Source organism: Anas platyrhynchos, chromosome W, assembly GCF_047663525.1.
Source record: "Anas platyrhynchos isolate ZD024472 breed Pekin duck chromosome W, IASCAAS_PekinDuck_T2T, whole genome shotgun sequence".
Lineage (NCBI taxonomy): Eukaryota > Metazoa > Chordata > Aves > Anseriformes > Anatidae > Anas > Anas platyrhynchos.
The window spans coordinates 7,598,681-7,619,878 of NC_092620.1; the positions used below are offsets into that span (position 1 = coordinate 7,598,681).

The 21,198-nt window shown below is 36.4% G+C and overlaps 1 protein-coding gene across 26 annotated transcripts in view; it reads right to left on the minus strand.

The window, feature by feature from the left end:
- LOC139998612 (regulating synaptic membrane exocytosis protein 2-like) overlaps window positions 1-20,179 on the minus strand; it is a 172,732-nt gene extending 152,553 nt beyond the window's left edge. For 23 of the 26 annotated variants that reach the window (XM_072030564.1, XM_072030561.1, XM_072030553.1 and 20 more), the window contains exons 1-3: window positions 20,054-20,179; window positions 7,937-8,093; window positions 1,297-1,413 (exon numbers count right to left, since the gene is read on the minus strand). In XM_072030564.1, coding sequence (XP_071886665.1) covers window positions 1,297-1,413; window positions 7,937-8,093; window positions 20,054-20,177 — 398 coding nt within the window. In that variant the 5' untranslated portion in view covers window positions 20,178-20,179. The remainder of the gene's footprint in view (window positions 1-1,296; window positions 1,414-7,936; window positions 8,094-20,053) is intronic. The other 3 variants (XM_072030560.1, XM_072030559.1, XM_072030558.1) reach the window with 1 other exon arrangement.
- Window positions 20,180-21,198: the final 1,019 nt, after the last annotated feature.

Here is a 21,198-nt window from a genome sequence, read left to right on the forward strand (position 1 = left end):
AACGTCTACTCATCAAGAATGGTCATGTGAAAATTCAATACTTTCATAATTTACAAATTTCTGACATTTTTCTCACGTGTTCTAAAAAAAACTAGATTCGCTTTCTTTTTAACCCAAGGCAGTTCACTACGGGATATTTGATTAAATGATGGGGAAAAACTGCAATGCTGTATTTCAGACCACTTATCACAGCTATGCATATATGTGGGAGGCAGCAAGCAAACTCACACAGTGAACAAACCCAAAAACGTTCCATGAGGCATGCACAGTCTCTAAGGATAAGTTTAGACCCTGTCAAGGAAGACTGGTCTTGCTATCAATTTAGTATTATCCCAAGAGCATTCTGTTTATTTTTTTATTTTTTATTATTATTATTATTATTAATTTTATTCTAAGGAAACAGCTTAAAATCCTTAAGTCATTTCCATCTGTATAAAAATCAGCTAGTCTTATCAGCCAATGCTTTTATAGCATTTTTCTGCAGCATAAACAGAAATGTCAAATATTTTAATGAAAAAAAGGAGGTTCAACTATGTCATACTTGTGATTTCCTGACCTGAAGACAATGAGGTGGAAAAGATCTTAGAAATATTTTTGTAACTGCACAAAGGCACTACCACAATTAATCCAGCAAAATTAACTATAATAGCAAGCTAGAGCTTGCAATTCTGTTTTATATCATTAAAATTCATACAGGTTGCTACAGTTTTGTTCATTGTTTAGGTAGTTCGATTAGGCAAAACATTAGTCACGTGCTTCTAAACACAAAGACCCCAATTTCATTCTACTGCATACTGCTATAATAGCTAATTTTATCATCAAATGTCTCATGAAATTTAGAAAAGACAAACACAGTCCTAGAATATACTTTTGTTATGTCTTTTAATTGGACTGTATACAATAGGAGTATTATATTATTACTGAGCTCAAATTATCTTTATGTCTCTTTATTCAGCAGCAAAAATGACCAAGTCCATTGTTAATTTTTTGAGGTATTCAGTACTTAGAGAATTTATGAATATAGTACATAAAATATTTTAATAAAATAGAACAACTAAGCTATTTTGTTTTTATAGCATAATTTGTCACAGATTTTTCAGTTTCCCTCTTAGCAAAGGTAAACAGCATTCACTGTTTTGTCAGCCTTGTGCACACTGAATATTTTTAAATGAGTAAGGAAATGCTCACCTGTAGGACTAGGTAAGTGATTTTTTTTGTAATCTATTTTAGAGATTTGAAGTATGCACACTGATGAATGCAGGCTACAGCTGTTTCTAATTCCTGTCAGATATTTACCTCTCTCTGTCCGGAGAGTAGTGGTCATCTATTACACGGTGTCTTTCCATTCGGTTCAGGGTATTGTAATGAGCAGGAGTAGATCGTGTCCCTCGTGGTCCCTGATCCACATTCCGACTAGGGATAAAAGACAGCAGATTCTGAATTCTGGGTGCACCTGGGCCACATCCCCTTACTCGTTTGTACAGACACTTGTTAGCAAACATGAAGGAAATGAGATGGGTTTGCTGACCTGTCTTTTGTATGTTTTCATGCTCACATAATTTAAAATCTCAAGGTTGTTTGTTTTTTTCTGCAGACAAAGGTGATAACCCCAATGGTAAGGATAGAGTTTTTTTTGTTTTGCTTTGATATTTGTTTGGTTTGGAAATGAGAGAGTATCAATTATTTTATTAAAATGGTAAATTTTAATCAAATATTCCTTAGTCTTTCCAAATACGTACATTCAATGAAAATTACCTTCCCAGTTGAAACATACACTGTAAAGAATTTTTGAAGAGCTCTTGAGCCTGGTAATACTATAAACATGTAAACTGTATTAACACACAATTACTACTGCTGGCTGTTACAGTACAGTGCAGCCTGATAACAACATGTCATCTAAACAAAAGAGCTGATTTTTCTTTTTATTTTTTGAGTGGAAAGCTTGTTCTGTACTCTCATTATTATAGAATCTGAAAAAGACAGAATTGTTAATTAAACTTTTTAAATTTCCAATAGCAACTGTAAGTGGCACACTTAGCGCAGACTTGGTTCAAGAGCATCAATCATCTGTTTGGTTTTGTTCTGTGTGAGACCAAAGCCTTGCCTATAGATTGCTTTACTCAGTTTAGCCATCAATACTGACTGAATCACACTAAATTCACTTTTCTGCTTTGTAAAACAAATTTACAAGAATGGCAAGACAGGAAGGCAACAGTTATATGTGACAGTTATTGGATAGCTAAATCATGATTGATCTGTTTGGATCTGAATAACAGGGTACGTGTGCTTCCCTCCTTGTAAATTCACATTTTAGGTCAAGAAATTCTGTTTCCCATTCTCACCTGCAGTCTTCCCTAATGTGGGCCTCATTTCTCTTTTATTCCAGTTTCTGTGTTCTTCTTTGTCTCTTTGTCTGTCTTTTTGGTACCTATCATCCTTACCTTCTGTCATTTGCCAGTCCCTGGCAAGTGTCATCCTCCACATGTATCCTTCACCACAGGCTATGCTGTTAATTATTTCTGCACAGAAGTGCTATATAAAGACGTTGCACTATTTGCTTTTGCTGTTAGCTCTACTCCACTTTTAATAAATTAATTGGACGCTGTACAGGGCAACGTGCTCTAGATGGCCCTCCTTGGGCAGGGGGTCAGACCAGATGTCCACCAGAGGTCCCATCCAACCATTCTGTGATTTCTTCACTTTGGGTCTCATGAAGCCAAATATGAAGTTGACTTCAACTACTAAATATTTCATTTTCCATATCAAAAATAGGTACAATTCTTCCACCTTCCACTCTATAACTGTCTGGCACATAACTCCTCTGTTCATGTTTCAACCACCTCATTTATACCAAAATGATGTATACCAAAATACCTTTACCACACAGTTGGATTATTTCATGCATATTTTTACTTTAAAATGGATGCAGAGTGGTATTCTGTTGTTCTCTGTTGACTTTTCTACCTTTTCCACCAACAATCAATTCTCATCCACAGTCTCTCTTTCTATTCAGGTTTCAAAAAAACAAACAAACAAAAAACGTGCATTTTTCTGTCTCTAGTGTTATTTTTTGCTATTCAGCCCTTCTTTTGACTGAAATATTAAAGCTTTATCAAGTTGTCATTTATTTGCAAAAATTCCCAAAGATCTGATATTTGTTCTTTGCCCACACAATCAGAACTCCTGCCCAAACTATTAGCCTTAGTCCTGAAATCCCAGTACCATCCTGTCTGCTTAAACAGCTTTCATTAAGATTGTGCTCTAGGCTTACTGCTCCAAATAAATAATTTCTTCTTTAGATTTCTTTGCTATATCAGATTCTGACTTCATGCTGCTTTTTAACTTCCTACACAACTATATTTATTGTACTTCAAACAAAGTGTTAAACTGCATCAGTTCTCTCTCACTCTGCTATGGATGCCTTTTTTTGCCAGATTTAATATTTACCAGGAAATTACATGCTTTCTCCAATGGAACTTGTTATATAAGAAAAGTTGCTTTCACACTTTATTTATCCATTCCTTTGAAACTCCTTGCAATTGACAGAACGTGCATGGAGTGAAGCAACCAAGTAACACACAAGCAAATGAAAAGGTGTAATTGCAGCTGGTAATGGAGGAGAATATTGAGCATCCTACTAGATTTACCACACCATTTCAGCCTAGTCACTTTCTGTGGACTCACAGAGTCATGTAGGTTGGAAAATACCTTCAGGATCAGCAAATCCAACTATTACCCTAACCTACTGAGTCCCGTCACTAACCCGCGTCTCCTAGTGTCATGTCCATGGGTCTCTTAAATACCTCCAGGGATAGTGGCTCCACCACTTTGCAGGGCAGCTTGTTCCAATGCTTGACCACCCTCTCGGTGAGGAATTTCTTCCTAATATCCAAAATAAACCTCCCCTGGCACAACTTGAGACTGTTTCCTTGCATCCTATCACTTTCCACCTGAGTAAAAAGGCCAACACTCTGCTCACTGCAACCTCCTTTCAGGTAGTTGTAGAGAGCAATGGCATCTCCTCTCATCCTCATGTTCTCCAGACTGAACAACCCCAGTTCCCTCAGTCACTCCACGTAAGTCTTGCTTGCTGGTCCCTTCACCAGCTTCACTGCTCTTCTCTGCACATGCTTGAGCAACTCAATATCCTTCTTGTAAAGAGGGAATCACAGAATCACAGAATTTCTAGGTTGGAAGAGACCTCAAGATCATCGAGTCCAACCTCTAACCTAACACTAACAGTCCCCACTAAACCATATCCCTAAGCTCTACATCTAAACGTCTTTTGAAGACTTCCAGGGATGGTGACTCCACCACCTCCCTGGGCAGCCCGTTCCAGTGCCTCACAACCCTTTCAGTAAAGAAATTCTTCCTAACATCTAACCTAAAACTCCCCTGGCGTAACTTTAGCCCATTCCCCCTCGTCCTGTCACCAGGCACATGGGAGAACAGGCCAACCCCCACCTCTCTACAGCCTCCTTTAATGTACTTATACAGAGCAATAAGGTCACCCCTGAGCCTCCTCTTCTCTAGGCTGAACAAGCCCAGCTCCTTCAGCCGCTCCTCATAGGACTTGCTCTCCAGGCCCCTCACCAGCTTCGTCGCCCTTCTTTGGACCCGCTCAAGCACCTCGATGTCCTTCTTGTAGCGAGGGGCCCAAAACTGAACACAGTACTCGAGGTGCGGCCTCACCAGAGCCGAGTACAGGGGGACGATCACCTCCCTAGCCCTGCTGGTCACACTGGTTCTGATACAAGCCAGGATGCTGTTGGCCTTCTTGGCCACCTGAGCACACTGCTGGCTCATATTCAGCCGACTGTCCACCATCACTCCCAGGTCCTTCTCTGCCGGGCAGCTCTCCAACCATTCCTCTCCCAGCCTGTAGCTCTGCTTGGGGTTATTGCGCCCCAGGTGCAGGACCCGGCACTTGGCCTTGTTGAACTTCATACAGTTGACCTCAGCCCATCGGTGCAGCCTATCCAGATCCTCCTGCAGAGCCTTCCTACCCTCGAGCAGATCGACACACGCACCTAGCTTGGTGTCATCTGCAAACTTACTGAGGGTGCACTCAATGCCATCATCCAGATCATTGATGAAGATGTTAAAGAGGACCGGCCCCAGCACCGAGCCCTGGGGGACGCCACTAGTGACCGGCCTCCAGCTGGATTTGACTCCATTCACCACAACTCTTTGGGCCCGGCTATCCAGCCAGTTTCTAACCCAACGAAGCGTGCGCCAGTCCAAGCCAAGAGCAGCCAGTTTCTTGAGGAGAATGCTGTGGGAGACGGTGTCAAAAGCCTTGCTGAAGTCAAGGTAGACCACATCCACAGCCTTTCCCTCATCCACCCAGCGCGTCACTTTGTCAAAACTGAACACAATAATCAAGGACCCAAAACTGAACACAATAATCAAGGCACGGTCTCACTAGTGCAGGGTAGAAGGGAACAACACTTTCTTAGTCCTGGTAGCCACACTATTTGTGATACAGACCAGGATGTTATTGGCTTCCTGGACACCTGGGCACACTGCTGGCTCATGTTTCGCCAGCTGTCAACCAGCATTCCCAGCTCTTTTTCTGCTGGGCAACGTTCCAGGCACTTTTCCCAAAGCCTACAGCACTGCATGGGGCTGTAATGACCCAAGAGCAGGACCTGACACTTACCCTTGTTGAATGTCATGCAATCATATTCAGCCCATTGATCCAGCTTATCCAGATCCCTCTGCAAAGACTTCGTACCCTCAAGCATATCAACAGTCCTGCCTAACTTGGTACTGTTTGTTTATTTATTGAGGGTGCACTTCACCCCCTCATCCAGATCATTACAGTCGCCCTCATCTTGCTTCTTCAAATGCACTCTTAGAAAAAGCTAAACGTGACGTTGTTCAGTGCCTGTCTAAACTCCATCCTGATCTAGTCAGAATCACACAGCCCGTTACATGAATTAGCTGAAAACATTACAGGAGTCTTCTACTGTTCTATTTAAGACTTTTTAACCTGTTCTCACCTCTGCACTGGTGAACTTTAAGGGCTTCAAGCTATACACATTTAGTAACAAGATCCAGTAGAAGGACTGAGGACTGCAAAATAACTTATATGACATGAAGCACCTTGAGCTTCTGTGATCCAAGAGCCCTTGTCTGCAGAGGCAATCAGTAACTGAAATCTCTGCATGTGCAACATGCTCACTGCAGTTAGAACATACCTGTAGCAGCACATACATAACAAACCCAGCTAAGCATGGTGGAAATGTGATTAACAATGCTTACAGCTTTGCCAGATACAGCTAGATTTTCATTAGAGTTAAAAAGGGCATTTCTGTAATTCAAAGATGATGTTTCTTTTTTTCTACAAAGTCTCAAGTTCAAGCAACCCAATTCTCTAGGCTCTACAAATCCTCAAAGAAATTATTTGGGGTGTAGGCAGGGAAATATTAGATAAATAACGCATTTGACTGTGACATTGTAGGAAACAGCTGAAGTGGTTTACTCTGTAAGTTCAAAATTATATTTAAAGTATTAGCTTTAAGAAAATCAGGAAGCAAGAAACATCTCATACACGTAAGGAACACAAAATAACAAGAAAATTAAAAGGCCTTTCAATGGTGCAAGACAAGTAGTAATTACTAGCTTGCGTAGAAATTCTGCCCAAAATGCACACAGCACCCACACCCCGCCACACACATAAAGAGAGACAGAGAAAAGAGAGAGGAAAAAAAGAGAGATTTTGCTCACATTTATGTCTGTATCTCATAAAAGTAACTCCAGGAGAGTTAGCACAGGCAATTACTTAGTCCGAAATTAGTATAGTTGAAATCAAAATAGACCCCACTGTGTCTACTATTTATCTGATTACCAGCACGTCTCATTTAAAGCAAGGCTGTATTTATGTAGGCTTTTAGATTTCAAGTAGAAACTTACAGTTTCTGCCTGTTAGCTGTCTGTGATGATATGGGATAATTTGGAATCCTAATACTTCACTAATGGAAAATGATATCATTTAGTCTGTATCTGTTAGGGGAAATGGTAAGTAAACACATAAGTAAGAGAATATGAAGTTAAGAGAATTTTAAGCTAACAGAAAGAACAGTAATAACAGAAAAGAAAGCAGAACACAAGAATCAGAATGGCTGTAGAAGAAAGGAATACACACACGTACCTTATTGGGAATATTGGATGCCAGATCTTCAGTATTAAATGACAGTTGTGAACATTACCTTATTCCTTTTATTCCAGCTGCATTAGAGTAATTGAAAACCTACCCATACATAGTAAAAAAAAATACTGGAACATGGGCTTCACTCCCCTTTACATCTATATTTTTGGTTCCTCTTAAGAAAACTTATCCTTGCAGGAAAATTCTTACTTCCTACTTAAACAATATATTTAATGAAATAGTAGTAATTAACCAAATTCATCAGTTTTTGGAAGAAATGTCCTGATCTTTTGTTTTACAAGATAAAAAGCTATCAGAAGCTTCTCAAGATCAAGAGCTGACATTTTTCAGTATAAAATTGTATGTGTGTCAATTTACTATTGATACTTTATGAGTCTGAAAAAAAAAATGTAGAAAGAAAGCTACCACGGGCAAGAAGTATGGCACTCCCAGGGTCTTAATTCTGCACAGAGAAAAGGATTGAAAACACCACTGACAAACACTGAGAAAATGTCAAACCATCAGATGCTATAAAGCACCTTCTAAATAGCTCTTGAAAATAGAAATCTAGAGAAGAATTTTTCTTTCCTTAGATACAAAATCAGATGAATTTCTAGACATCAATATAATGTAAGGAAAACATTGGCTTTACATAATTTCATAAAATCTATTTAATTTAATCCCATTTTGAAGGTCAGGAGATTCTTTCCAATATTTTCACAGGATTTTCACAGGATCAACAGCACGTAAATTTATACACTGAATGTTCAAACAGCAATTTACCTTTGTGGGGGAGGGACACTAGGAGACCATGATCTAGTCCGTCCTATACTATCTCCACGGTGAGGGGACCCTGATCGAGAGCAATGATTAGATGACATGACTTGTTCTGGCACTGATAGCGTTGAACTCTGAAGATCTCTCCCATTATGTCGATAATCTAAAAAGAAATGCAAATATTCAATAAATCTGAAATTGCACTTTTTATTTTCCTACCACATATATAGCAGTCATAATCATGATAAATGACGGCCTTTGATCAAGAATGTTGTCGCTTATTTTTCTCAGCTTCTGTAATAAAAATATTTTTGCAAAGATTCATGATTTTATGCTTGGTTTAAATACAGCCATCATTCCTACAATTACAGTTTAAAAGTATAGAAATAAATTGCCATGCACCAATCTGCCCATTTATGGTAATTTGTGGTCAGTATGATGCGTTAATAGAAAAACTAGGTAAACAGACTTTTCCTTAAAATAACATACAAAATTATATCGTAATAGTTTTGTAAATGTATGATATTATGATACGTCACACAGAAATGTCCACAATTCAAAACGAATCCAAATTTCAGTTTTAAAGGTTGGAATAGTAAACTACTAGAGAGATATAGAGTTTGAGTTCAAGAAAGATTTCTGTTTCAGAGAATTAAAGTAAAAATGACTCAGTGACATGGGATTTTACTCCTGGGTGTGAACCTAAGCAACCTTCTATGATAATATGATTCTCGTGTAGCTAAGGTTACACAGACACACACTTACATCCTGGAGCTAATCTTGACTTAGGACAATAAGAGACACAAATTGTTCTAAGCAAAAGCCTTCCCAATTTTAATAGTTTAAAAGGCCATTTTACATAGGTTTTTAAGAAAAATCTTTTTTTAAAATATGTATTAAAGTAGCTCTCTGCACCTTATCACACAACTTGAATTCACCGGTCCGGTGGTTTTTCACCACTCACTGAAAAAATGATACCAAGTATGTAATAGTTTCATGAAAGTTTCCACAAATATTGTGAGGATCAAATCAATGTATGATGATAACAAATGGAAGAATTGTAAATCTTAACCTGATGATAACGTTTTGCAGAAATAGATTGTCAAAAAGCTCCTGACAGCTATGACAAGTGACAGTAGAAGACAGTAACCAAGTAAAAAATTGGTTAGAGAGATCTCCCTGACACTAGAAAATTCTGGTTCATAAAGCTGCAATTCTTTCCCTATGAAAAGCTTCTCATATTCCACGAGTATTTGGTCTTCTATCATATTATTCATAGTTTTATTCCTGGAAAACCTTTAGCAAGCAGCTGAGCAAAACCTCATTAATTCATTCCATTTCGTGGTTCCAAGAATGTTCAATACTTCCAACTAAGTATTACTAAGTATTACTACTCCTATTCATTGTATGACCTTAGGACCAAGGATACACATGAATCAATTACCTTCTTCCTACATGTAGCTGTGAGCTGGGGTATGTGTAAGCACACGTGTGTACATTAAAAGATAAAAATACCATTCCATCATTACAATCACTTTAAGAAAATGATGTAAATGAACAGATATTTGCTTGTGACTTCAGAACAATCAAGTAATGTTATGTGTACTCTCAGCTGAAAGCCAATGATGAACTACAGAGTTTTATCTATCAGCAGAAAAATTCTGCAAGTAAAGAAAGAGGGAACCAAGGACTACAAGAATCTTAGTAGGCCACTATCTGCTACCCCATAGAGCAAAGAGCTATCAGCACTTCCAAGAATTAAGACAAGTGAAAGCTCTGCAGACTGTTCTTGGATGGACTAGAAATTATTTTCTCTATTCTTTAGTGGTATTCTTTAGATTTTACCAATTTTACTTTATGGTCCATAAGACCAAACTGGCTAAATGTATACTCTCTATGCTTTATTGCCAGAAAAACTTGGAATTTATAATCAATTCACTCAAACTGATAACTACTATATTTATAAGCTTTTCATCTGCTAACATACCAAACATTGAAAAGTTACAGCTTCAGTAAAGCAACTAATTAACATGAGTTAATTCTGAAGTCGCACTTCAGCTACGTGGAGTTAATGTAGCTATTTGCTTTATTTCATACTAAGTATTTTCACCAGCTAGGGGTCAAAGGAACATAGAATAAAAAATCATACGCAATCTCATACTGAAAATAACCACATCACACTTTCACAGGACAGAATTTTCTATGAACATCCATAGAGTATAATATTTTTATTAAATAAAAATGTCCATTTTATAAAGCTGCAATACCAGAACGTATTTAAATATGTTTCAAGTGGAGAGAGAAAGGAGCTTGGGAATATATCGAGAAACTTTCTTAGGTTTCTTAAGAGTCATTACCATTCCAATACTTTACAGACATAACAAAATCTAAGCTATAAGGGAGAATGCTCACACTGTAAGAACACATGAGGAAAATCAGGTATTTCAGAAATTCAATCCAAAAACCTATATGCTGTAAATGCAGCCATGCAGGCAGAGCTCACAGAAGATGCCCTGTTTTGAACCTAGTTGCTGAAATGAAGGATGCAAGGAGGATGCTTCCATCCACTCAGGATCCAAAGCCCTTCACATTATCTTCTGACTTAATGTATCATACTGTATTTTTTAAAATAATTGAACAGGGATAAGGTGAAAATGTTTTTTCCGCTTCTTGGAAAGCTAGGAAAACTGCAAGGTTTACATAGGAGCTGGCTGTCCAGTCACTCAGGTCATGCCAGTTACACATTCAGAGGAAAAAATATAATAATGTACAAAACTTTCAGATGCAAAAGTCAAGAACCTAGCAGGTTTATTGATCATCTTTAGACTTGAGTAAGTCTGTCTAAGGTCAGCTTTGGCAGATCAGAGTTACAATACTGGTCTTGAAGGCACCTGGTACTAGCATATCATAGTTTAATGATTCATTAGTATTTGAGTCCTTTATTTTTTTAAAAAATAAGCTTTCTTTATTTTAAATGGTGGAGTTTTTTAAAATTATTTTTAAAAATTGAATTGTTTTACTGTTCTGTTTTTAGAAATAAATGGAGATTCCTAAGCTTCAGTGCAATACTTTACATTTTAAACCTAGAGACCAGAATCCAAGCAGGGCAAAAGTATAATTAATTTCACCTTTCTTCTTTTGAAGACCACTAGTATTCCAGAACGAAATGGATTTTTGTGCTTAAATCACACAGACAGCCCACGTCACATGCCTAGCTGGTGAGATCCACCACATTTTTATGCCACTTATACACTGATTTTTTTCTCCAGATGAAACCAGATTAAAACGATGGCACACAGCAGAGTATGTCCTGAGGCTTGAAATGATACAGGATCTCATCCCAAAATTTAGAAAGTATAGAGAAACCACCCTGGATACAGTGGAAAGCAGCAGAAATATAACAAAATACCTAAAAATTGTTTAAGAATAAATTTCACAAGATAAAACATAATATCAAAATAATTGATTCAGTCATCTTTCACATCTTTAATCTGTACACTTCAGAAGTGGCCAACACTGTAGTAAATGTGTTCACCAATTGATGCTGGAGTTCTCCTAAACCCTGGACAGACTCTGACGATGTTATCAATGACTGAATGACCAGTGGGAGTTGAAGTGGTAACTTTGGTACTCCCAACTTGAGAACCTAATTCTCTCTACAACACGACTGGCTTTGCCTGCCCAGGAGTTGCAATGTCCGTGTCTCTCACAAGAGAGGCAACATCCCAAAACTTATGGTGACATTCGCAATTGAAAAAGGTACAACCTAAATTCCAATTTCAAAAATATTCTGATGTCCCAGAACTTAGGTTAGAGAAGGAAAGTAAAAATATTTTCCTGCTGAAATTATATAGACAGTAAAAACAGATAATGAGTGCAACTTGACCAAGGAGCTACTCTACAGCAAAGAAAATTATAGCAATATTAAAACTATGATAAACACTGGAATCTGCTTGTAGCTATAAATATTGTCATTACCATAGAATCAGAGGCTCTGTAACCATGGCAAGCCTCTTAAATCAACGTGTAGAGCACAAAGATTCTGATAATCAGTACAGATCATCAGAGATAAGTGACTGTGAACTGTGGACACATAAAAGATGGGCATGTGACAAAGATATCTGCAACGCCACCACCTTCTGCTTTTCACAGGAGGGCTGCATTAAAAACTGTCATACACATCATATTAGGGATTTCAAAAGGCACACTAAATATAGCCGTCTCTGAGCCGAAGTTTTTGTTTTATCTGTTTAAAGAGAGAATATTAATACGTTTGACTTAAAATACTCATCCACACAGTACAGTTTTCCTTTGCTGATATTATGCTGGTGCAGGTCACTACATACTAACAAATTGTTACCAAATTCTGCAGTTGTCTGGCACAAAATTACAGAAAATCACAAACCTCCAAATAGGAAGTTCTTATCAACAGCAGTAAAATAACCATGTAAAAAACCCTGAAAAGTATTCATGAAGCTTTTACTTTAGGTATCGTGTTGCTTGACTGACTTGACAGAAACTGCACATTAAAATTATTCTAGAAAAGCTCTATTAGAGTTGGTATTCATCACAGGGAAGCTAATGGACTTGCTTCAGACACCGATGCTAAGTGACATTTTCTCCACTTTAACATCTGTACTTGACTAAGGCGTGAAGCTTTCTCTTTATCAGTTATCTCATTTTTAACACTCACGGTGGTTGGGCTTAGAGCAAGCACTAATTAAAAACAATTACATAATCAAATTGCCAGAAATGCTTAACATACCAAGATTTCACGCATGGGCACTTTGGAGACAGTTCAGGTCTTTTATACTGATGTGCTCAACTTCTATGGTGATTTGAGCATCTAAATGCAGGATGTGGATGTCCTCTGAAAAAGTGCTGACAACTGACCAAATAAATTGAATTATTAATATCTGAATACTCTATAAATTATGCATGAGTTTTGTGTGTGTGGTTTTTTTATTATTATTATTTTTTCATCAAAATATTGCTCTTCAAATAAAGGAGGAACTAATACATATTGAAAGAAACCAGAAAACTTTACAGGCAAAACAAATGGTTACTTGCTGCGTTGTAACTCAGTTTCTCAGTAGAGGTTTTTACCTTGACTGCACTGATGACATGCATGGGTCCAATACACTTGTGTTCATGTTATCATTAATGTGTATGGAGAATGTTCCCACACAGTAATAAACCAGAGTCTGATGAGTTGTTCAGTGCTTTCCATACATCCGGTATGACATACAAGACTTGAAACAACAGTTACTATACAGTAAATGTTTCCTCTTAAGTACTCATCCAGATACATTTCCCACTGATGGCACCATACAAGAAGTTGGTGACTCAACTATAGATGGGAACAGCAAGTCTTCTAAAATAACAAACACATGACAAGTCTGCCACAGCTTTTATCAGACTCAGCCAACTCTGCAACACAACTATCCCGAGAAATATTTTTACTGAAGTTAAAAACTGTCCTGTAACTGTTTGTGACTACTATATTCTTTAGAGAATCAAAACAAAATTTTCTACTGGAATAAACTATGCTCTTTAATAGAAGGCTAAATTATTCAGTATCTCCAATGGGACTGTTAGCTAACCTAAACATTTTGATGTTGTGACAGCTCATCTTTGAGCAAAACCTTTGCATAGGTTTTGATTAAATTGCTCCAAAATATGCTCCAAACAGCTCAGTTCTATCCATGAGATCAAAATTTCCACAGGACATCTTGGATGATCTTTGTTGGTCAAGAATGACTTTGGAAATATTGAAAGATGGATGGTGTAGCTTGAATGAAAATCAAAATGTGTCTAGCAGATACTGCGGAAAATATTAATGACAACTTCGTACATGTTGGACGCTCTCTGAAATTACTTTCAAGGAAGAGCAAGTATACAGCCAATGTAGAAATAACCTTTAGATTCTGAAAAAGATTAGACTATCTCTTGAGACATTAAACTTTTTGAATCCCTGGTGTTGGATGCAGGATCTTTGACTTTAGTAATAATAATAAATTTAAAACTACCAAATAAATTACTTGGAAAGATAACTCTTCAGTCATAGATTGTAATCAAAACAATATGTAATCTGAATCTCAGAATAAGAGACATTTGTCAGTGTTATGTCAAACCTTTTCCATTTATTAAGATATATCTATCAAAAGAATCATCCCTACTACGGATGAAGTTCTGAGTACTTAAAAAATGTGTTCTTTCAAGCAGATCAGGCACCTTACAAACAATACTTGGCAAAATAAATGGCGTATGAATTAAGATGAAGGACTTAGTTGTTATTCTGAAGAAGAATATCTGCTTATAAATGGAAGCTATGAGAGGCTGGTCAGAGAGATGTCTTACAGATATGGACCTAAATGTTGGGCGTGCCATTTATGCTTCATTAAAATTCTAGGTCTCAGGATGGAAGAATGTAATGGAATACAAAATGGATCCCAAATTTCCAGAGCAGAAGCCATAATATTTTATGCTTTTTTTCCTGTAATATGCATACCGTGAGACAATTCTTTCTGAAATATATGAATTCAATCATATTAATCATCTCATTTATATCTTCTTGGTAGATCAACTGTCACTTGTATGCATTCTTGACAAATCTACAAGTCCCCCAGATTAGCCTCCTCTTGACACTGTTGATTGGAATCTATCAGTCTTTTTATCTTCTTATAATAAGATTTTATCACCACGTTTATAACTCAACCTAGCCAGGCTATGCTTATATGAGAAGCATCCCTCAAGAGAGGTGTCTGATAGGAATTCAACTTCTTTGCAGCTTCCAATATCTTTTAGATGTTTCTGAGACTTTTTAGATGCTGGCACTGTGGTAGAACAATGAGTTTGTATTTATCTTTACTCAATGAATAGAATGCTGCTGATAATTACTGTTAATCTACAAATACAACTTGAATTTAATTGTATCTTTACTTCCAGAGTGATACAGCTTATATTTAAAAACATAAAAACAGATTTATTTTTTTTAAATGTATTGAGAATTTAGATGTTTGAAATTGTTTTATCGGCTGAGGAAAAGTCACTTTTGTTTAAAAGCAAGGATTTTAACACTTTAAAGTTAACCTTCATCTAAGGGGTCAGCATAATGACTATTTTAACATTAACTGAATTTCACTTCCATTCTGGGGGGGAATTTTCAAGACACATAGTCATTAAGCTGACTTTTTACCCACAGAAGATGACAAAATGATTAGATATTAGAGAAGGGGAATAGGCATCAGCACATAATAAAAGAAGAAGCTGGTTATGTTTATATTTGCAGTTACTGGGCTTTGGGGGCAATACAGACTCCCATTATAGATGTTTATCTATAATGAAATCCTTTGTTTTAGTAAGGATGGAAGACATCCACTCTACCTTCCAATGCTGTAAGATGTCTTTCAATAGGCAGTTGATTTCAAAATGTAACCAAAACATTTATGTGTTCTCTATCTGCTCAGTGGCATTCATCAGCAGGACTAGGTATAAAAATTCAGATCACATTATCAGCAAGTATACTGAGAGCCTTTTGTTTCCTCTGCAGAGAAGGATGCAACATAACAGCGAAAGAATTCTTTTTAACAAGGGACTCCTCAGGTACTATACGAAATGAAGCAAAATGAATAAATGCATTTAATTCTTCTTCAAAAACAGAATGGACTTTTTAAGTTCAATAAAAATTTCCTTAATGGTTGTTACTATTTTTCTAATCTACCTGGCTCTAACCATCTTCTGAGTAAATATCTCGTTTGTATTCTCATTTTGCTCCTGAAACATCTCATTATCTTTTGCATAATGAGAAAAGCTTATCACTATAAATGTTTTCTTCTCAAGGCTGGGGACTGCAATCTTTTACTTGGAAAAGCTCTTCTCTGTGGAGACTTGCAATACAGTTTATGCAGAGTTCTGAACCTTTTATTCTTCCAGAACTCATCTGTTCAAACATATCTCAGTTTACAAGTGTCTCATGAAATGATGTAGTACAGATGAGATATTGGTGTAAAATGGCAATTGAAAGATTCGTATGTCACTCAGTATTTAAGACTTAAAACAATGATAGATGAGACTTACAGTAAATGGCTTGACAGTCATTTCAATGTCCTTTCTTGCTCATAAAGTCAGACTCAACAAGCTACCTGTTCTCAATAGGTTACAGCAGGTTCAACAGGCACTACAACGAACTACCTGGGAAGATCACTATTTAGAAGTTACAGTTCACGCTCGCTGAACTTGGTTAACTGTAATGCCCATACAAGTTTACTCACTAGCAGGGGAAAAAAAATACAACAACCTGCTTTTCACTGAACTATATTTAATACTAAAATTTAAACGATGTCTTGTAAATGCTCTGGAATTTCTCTAGAATCAACATAAAATCAATGTTCTGCTTTTATCAATAAATACATAAGAAGAGGAAGAGCATTCTAAACAGCACACGAAGAATTTGCTCCCACACTGTACTGCTGATGAGAGAGAACTTTAGAAGAGCCAAAGTCTATTGTTTAGGATAGCAAAATGAATGCTTTAAATTGTTTAAAGGACACATAACAAGCAATATAAAAGTCTCTCTTTCTATCCTGTGCTAACATTGCATTCAGCACCAATGAAGTATAATAGATATTTTATTCTATTATTTTAGATCCCAACATTAAATGAATCTACATTGTATACAAAGAGAACTATTTTAAAATCTTGTCAAAAAGCATTTTTGCATATTTGCTTGAATACATAATGTTATAACTCTTTCTGACAGTAGCTCATATAGAATACATGTGCAGCCAGAAAAAAAGACATTGATATTTTTCAGTTGGTTTATCTTTGTTTTCTTAAAAACCTTTCCTGTTAACAGAAGCAATACTCTCTTTAATAAGACAGTTTACTAAGTTTATTTGTCTAAGCATAAGATGCGAGCCACCAGAAGTGAAAGGGTTTATGAATATTTTTTCCAAGATGTCCGAACTTTTTGTACAAAATAAAGAATAGTATGAAGAATAGACGTAAGTTAAGAATTTTATCATCAGGAAATTAAATCAGTGGCTGAGAAGTGCCACAGCAGTGATAAAAAGCAACTGCAGATATATTAAAAATAGATGATGATGCAAGGAACTGTAGCATATGAAGTTCCTTCTGTTTCAGCAAACAGTCTTAGACAACCTTGCTTACAGACGCACATTTAGAACTGTTTTCAGATCTTCCATTGTTGGGTTTCTAAATATTACCTGCTTATCTAAAGACATAGTCATTTGACTTTAAGGACCAATATCAGAGAAGCTACACATAAAAGGGTGTTTTGTAAAAAGAGAAAAATTCAGCTACAATCACGAATATGAAGAAGTAAGACATTGTGTATCTTTTAATATACTATAAATAAATACATATGAGATGAAGTAATATTCAAACTATTTTGAATAAAAACAAACTGAAAAGGAAACAAAAGAGAATTCATGATATTCTTAAAGGTTTCTGGAGTTCAGTTTGCAAGTCCAAGACTTCAAATAAACAAGTATTTTATGGAAAGGATCACTGAGAGTACCTGACATATGTTAGCAAACACATTTGACGTGATACAGTATTTATACAGCAAAGGGAAAAGAGCAAAGTGAGGTGTCATGTTAAATAAAATCTGAAAATACAAAATGAAAAAAACTGGGGTACGTAAGAAAGAAAGAGAACAAAGAGAGACAAATGGATGAAGTATTGCATTTCATGCAAAGAAGGCATATATTTAAATCAAGATTGTGATGAGTCTGCAAAGTAAAGAACCTTAAATGAGAGAAGGATGTGGAAGGTAAGAAAAAACAAGGATAAATCAAAAGACTTGTAAACATAGTGACAGCAGCACAAAGAAGAAAGGCAATAAATAAATATTTCAAAACCAAAAGAACATCAAACTTTTCCACCCACACAGCGAGTCTGAATTAAAATGCAAGTAAGGCGTAGAATTGTCAGCAGAAATATAAAAGCTAAGAGATCTTAAAGGAACTAAATGCACATTAAACACCCAGGTAAGAAAAGCAGACTGAAGAGAAGCAAAACTGTAAAGATGTAATTTTCCAAGGAGTTGTCAAAATAAGAGTTAAACTATTTCATATCAAAGGCTAGCTAACATAGAGATTTTTATGACCACTTTAGCAGTCTTTACATGAACAATACAAAATCAGATATTGGAAACAGAAAAATAAATTAATTCTTTAAGCAGGGTTTTGGAAAGAGAATTGATAATACTGCCAGGAAAAAATAAAGATTTCAGTATTATTAGAGGATGCATGACCATTCAACATACTGCACACTAATCTGCATTAGAAAGCTTTATTTAAAAGCCATCTTCCAAAAAAGAATTTATGAAAAAATTAAAAGGCTTAATGTGTTTCAAATGTTGTAGGAAGCAAAACAAAACAAAGAAAAACAAAATCACAGAATTTGAAAACCAGGTGTTTCAGAGGATTCCTGGGGATGTTCAGGCACCTGGTACATTCCTGCAAAAGCATGTACTTTTCCTCCAGGATAATACAGAGATTTGAGTTTCAAAATGGCTCCATACTGGGAACTCTAGACTAAATAAATCCTCTTTTTCCCCCTTTTTAATCAAACTCCAAAGTTTGGTAGCTAAATTTCCAAATTAACTGACCACCCAGAATATGAAAGTGTTTCCTTGTAGGAGGACAGGCAATCTGAAAGCCTTATTGACTACTGAGCACATAGAGAAAGCTAACCAACGTTAGACTGAAAGTAGGGTAAAAAGAAACAAGAGACTTCTGAGACTCCCTGCCGTTTAGGTTCCACAATTTTCTGCCACTCTGGCTACATAACCTTCCCATCTTCTGACTGCAGTAGACCAAACAGGCAGTGGGAATGTAAAAATGCCGTAAGTTTTCCTAAATATCTTTCCAGTTAAGGTAATAACCTGAAAACTGGCCTATTGCTGTTTGAAGACAAATGGTTTAAGGAAGATAGAAAACCTACTGGTCCAATCCACAACATTCCTTCTTGTCTTGACCTTTCTATCACAAAGTGTGCATGATATCGTGCTAGTTAAAAAAGAGTTGGTTGATGAAATTTACATGCTGCTTGATAAAATAAACCGTTATCCCTCCTTCCCAGCAAACACAAGACCCATGGCAAGGACATACCATCAAAAAGTAAGCAAAACCTAAGAGATAACTGAAAAGTGGAAAATAGTGGAAATACAGGCTACCTAGACAACACTGAGCTCAGACTGGTAACAGCTTTTGTTTAAGACTGTGCAAACTCAGGTAATTGGCAGCTCACTAAAGGTTTGGATTTATGAATACTTGACAACACCCCATCCCATAATACCCACAACTTCCTCGTCTACCTCCTTTTTCTTTCTCTAGCTCCAAACCAAGCTGTAGTACAGTCCCTTTGACTCACGTTTCCTGTATGCCCTTCCTTAGCCCACCAGCAGCATGCTGTACCTGCCATAAAAGCTGCACGCATGCTGTCAGGTGGCTATATGACAGGAACACAGTCTGACAGAGGCCCTACAGCTGCTGGACAGGCCAGGCAGCACATACTGCTCTATCCTAAATGTGTTTTGTTACAGTCTGGAAAAGCATACGTTTCCCTGATTTTATTGGTTTTGGCTATGACAACAGTAAAAATTTTTCTCTTAAAAGGGGAGAAATATTAAATCTTTCACGTGACAACTTTAATCTCAAATACAAATTAGATTCACAATTTCAATACTTCTTAATAAAATCAGATTATCTGTTAGGACATCTCCCTGCCTGCCTGATATGTCTAGGTTTCAGACTTCTCGTATTGCTGTTATTTCACCATGAACTTTTCAAGGATACGTAAAACCCCAATGTTTGTCAAAAGGTCAAATACATATTTCCTACCTTTTAATATAAAACACTTCAGTGCTATTTTTATCATTTTATAAAAGCAACAGGGAAATTTACACATTGATTTTCCCCTCTGTTGGCCATTTTTGTGGTTAAACTTGTTTTAGTCTTAATACTTATCTGTTAGAAAAATGTGCGCTAAGGTTCTATTTATTTTTCACCAAAAATTATTATAAAATTCATAACAATGAATTATAAATAAGAAAGATTTCTACTGAACTCAGAAGAATAATTTAGAAAGCGATACCTGAAACAACACCAATTCCATCATCACAGTCGTAATCAGAGACTTCACTGTCACTGATTCTTTTGGACCCTGCCAAAACAACAACAAAAAATGTATTAGTTATCTTCCTGTAAATCAGAACCATCCTCAGCTAATTATACGAATATAAGGATTTATCACTAGAGAATGAAGCATTAATATAAACATGTACATGAAGTTATTAATGTTATATTATTGTAAATATATTAGTTTTCCAAATATTTTTATCTAAATTTTTGATATAATATATGAAGTAATGATGAAATACAGCTCTGCAACATTTCTTTTATGAAATGCTTGTATACGTCATATGCACATCTATTAATTCCATATAAAAAACAGATACCACACTTCATCTTCCAAGTTTTCATATACCAAAAATATGGCATCATCCTCTTCCCCAAAGTGCTTGGTATTCAAACAAAATATTCAGAAAAATTAATTATAACGATCATACTACACTGATGTAATATTATCTTTAGGGTATTAGTAAGCTATATCAGGAGACCAGGCAGCTTCACACGTAAAGTGTGTACTGAAAAACAAAATCTCTCTGTGACACGTTAGAGGAAGCAAGCTGTTAAATGCTATCTAGGAGTGCACCTGTCAAAATAGCTGGAGGACAGTTGGCAAAAGAAGATTCCACATCTACAATGAGAACTAAAACGTAGGTTGGGTAGAACAAATATATGTGTTTGATTAGCTTTATTTTTCTTCTGTCTTCTGTGGCATCTTTGAAAAAACATTTGATTGCTGACATCAGGATGAAGTGCTGGCATGTCAACATGTGAATGATAATCACTCATTCACTTCTTTTAGATGTGAAAATCCCTGTTCAGCAAGATGGTGTGTCTGTTCTAATTGTCTGGCCATCTAAAATAAGCAACTAGTAGGTAGGAGTTTTAATCTAATTGTTGCAAAACCTTCTATTATGTGCAAGATTTTTATTCATGCCATAGGATGATTTATTCTGAAAAACACATGGAAAAATACAAGTAAAAACTGGAAGCTAACCTAAAGGAACCCAGGGCAAAGCAGGATTAATGTCCTACATCGGTGACTGGCACAGAACGATCCCCAGCTTCCCCTCCAAGCACAAAAGTGGGAGAATGTGTAAAATGGGGATT